The following is a 1954-nucleotide window of genomic DNA, read 5'->3' as shown; positions in this document are numbered from 1 at the left end:
TTTTTCCCCCCGTGGGGGGTGGGAAAGTTTTTTTCCCTTTAATTTGTGTGTTTTTTTTATCTCCCAGGAGGTTAAAAAATAAGATTTTTAAGACCGATCCCAAAATTTTTTTGAAGGGAGATGGCGGGCTTGTTCCCCCGCCATGTTGAAAAAATTTCCCCTTTGGATGGAGAAAAAAAGAAGGAATTGGCCTGTTCCGTTATTTTTTGTTGGTTTTTTAAAAATAAGTTATTTCGTTTTCCATTTGGGCATTTTTTATCCAAGGGGAAAGGAAAGAGTTTCACTTTGTTTAGGGGCCAAAAGGTTTTGGAGTCGAACAAAATTGGTGTAGGCTTTTTTTAAGCCAAGATGTTTCAGCCAGGCCAAGCGGAAAAATAGTTCCTTTTGGGAAAGGGCGTTATCTATGAAAGTAATTGTCATTTATTTTAGGTGTTAATTTTTTTGTATGTTCAGGATGAAAGTTTTTCCAATTGCTGAATTTTAGGAAGCAGAATGTGCTCGCCTTCAGCAGCAGATATTAAAGGAGCGTCTCAGTCGATTAAATAACACGCCAAGACAGCCTCGTGGAAAACATCGAAAAGTAATTTTTGTCTTTCTTTCCACGTATAATTTCATGAAGTAGCATGATTTGATTAGTATTGCATGATCTGATTTTCATTTTTGCCGTATTTTTTGCAGAGTGATGTGAAACTTAATGCTAATGCCGATGTTGTGACTAGAGAAATTTTTGGAGATGAGTAAGTTTTGGAAAAAAAAAATTTTTTTTTTCATAATATGGCATTGATTGATTTTTTGTAGTTAAAAAACATAAACCTACGGGTGACAGAAGTGCGGAAGTAAGGGGAAAAGGAAAACGAAACAAAAATAGTAAGTAACAGTGCAGAATTTGCTCATTATTATTTATGATTTCGTAATTGTTATTAATAAGAAACGCTATTTTTACGAATTTATTACGTATAGGTGTAGCAGCGTTTTGTACCGTGTGTGCAGTTTTTGATATTTTTTTAGATCTTTTGAATGTGGATAACAAAATGAACGATGTGCCTAAATTGAGAAGATCAAGCAGAATTGGTATTTTGTTTTGGTTTTATTGTCAGTTTTGAAAAATTGATATATTTGTTTCAACTTTAGCGGCGCTCAATAGGACAAAATCGCCTGTGTTCCAAACCCCAGAATGTTCAAAATTACCCGAAAAGAATAATTTATCTTCAGGAACATCGTTCAGAACTGCTCCACCAAGAAAGCTACTGAAACAGCATGAACTGCGCATGACTTACCTCACTACTCCAGTATTTTTTGCTTTGCACTTTATTATTGATAATTGAATTGAGGGCGTTGTTTATTTTAGGAAACAGACCATAATTCTGACTCAGATGAAGAAGATGCCGTTTCTAAAGTGATGAGCCGAGTCATGGAATCATGATGTTCTTATTATTTGTTTAAAGCATTGAATTTTTATTTCTAAATTCTGGAAATGTAATATATATGTTTCGTTATTTTCATTCTACTAGAGTGAGCACGTATCGCATGGTAGGAAACAGTTATCATTATTTGTCGCAATTCAATTGTCAATCTTTTATCGTAAATATTACACATTATTTCAAGTGATATTTTATTGTCGTTTTGTAAAATTGAAAAATCAGTTCTGAAATACAAATCATTCTTGAGAAATTTCATGAGCTTTTTTGCTCTATTTCTTTGCTTTGTATATGCATGTATCTTTAAATTTGTAATAAAATTTTTATTTATGCAAGATTGTTTTGTTGTTGAAATAATCATCAATTACAACAGAGAAAAAATATCCTTTCTAAGGTTATGTAAATTTCAAAACTGAAAAAAAATTCTTTTTGTACAATGATTCAAAAACTACATAATGTAACTTTGTCAAATCATAAGCAGAGTTATGCGTGTTTGGGCTAGTATCCAATGAGGATGCGATTTACTAAAGCAAATA

General features: G+C 32.5%; 1 protein-coding gene across 1 annotated transcript; it reads left to right on the top strand.

Moving 5' to 3' along the window:
* Positions 1-403: 403 nt before the first annotated feature.
* Positions 404-1423, top strand: Tsp_13606 (hypothetical protein). The gene is made up of 6 exons (XM_003367793.1): positions 404-409; positions 485-580; positions 679-737; positions 929-1071; positions 1132-1289; positions 1349-1423. The coding sequence occupies exons 1-6, from the start codon at positions 404-406 to the stop codon at positions 1421-1423; spliced, it is 537 nt and encodes a 178-aa protein (XP_003367841.1).
* The last annotated feature ends 531 nt before the right edge of the window (positions 1424-1954 follow it).

The sequence above is a fragment of the Trichinella spiralis genome, assembly GCF_000181795.1.
Source record: "Trichinella spiralis strain ISS 195 chromosome Unknown Scfld3663, whole genome shotgun sequence".
NCBI classification, from domain to species: Eukaryota; Metazoa; Nematoda; class Enoplea; order Trichinellida; family Trichinellidae; genus Trichinella; species Trichinella spiralis.
This window is presented reverse-complemented; position numbering and strand designations above follow the sequence as displayed.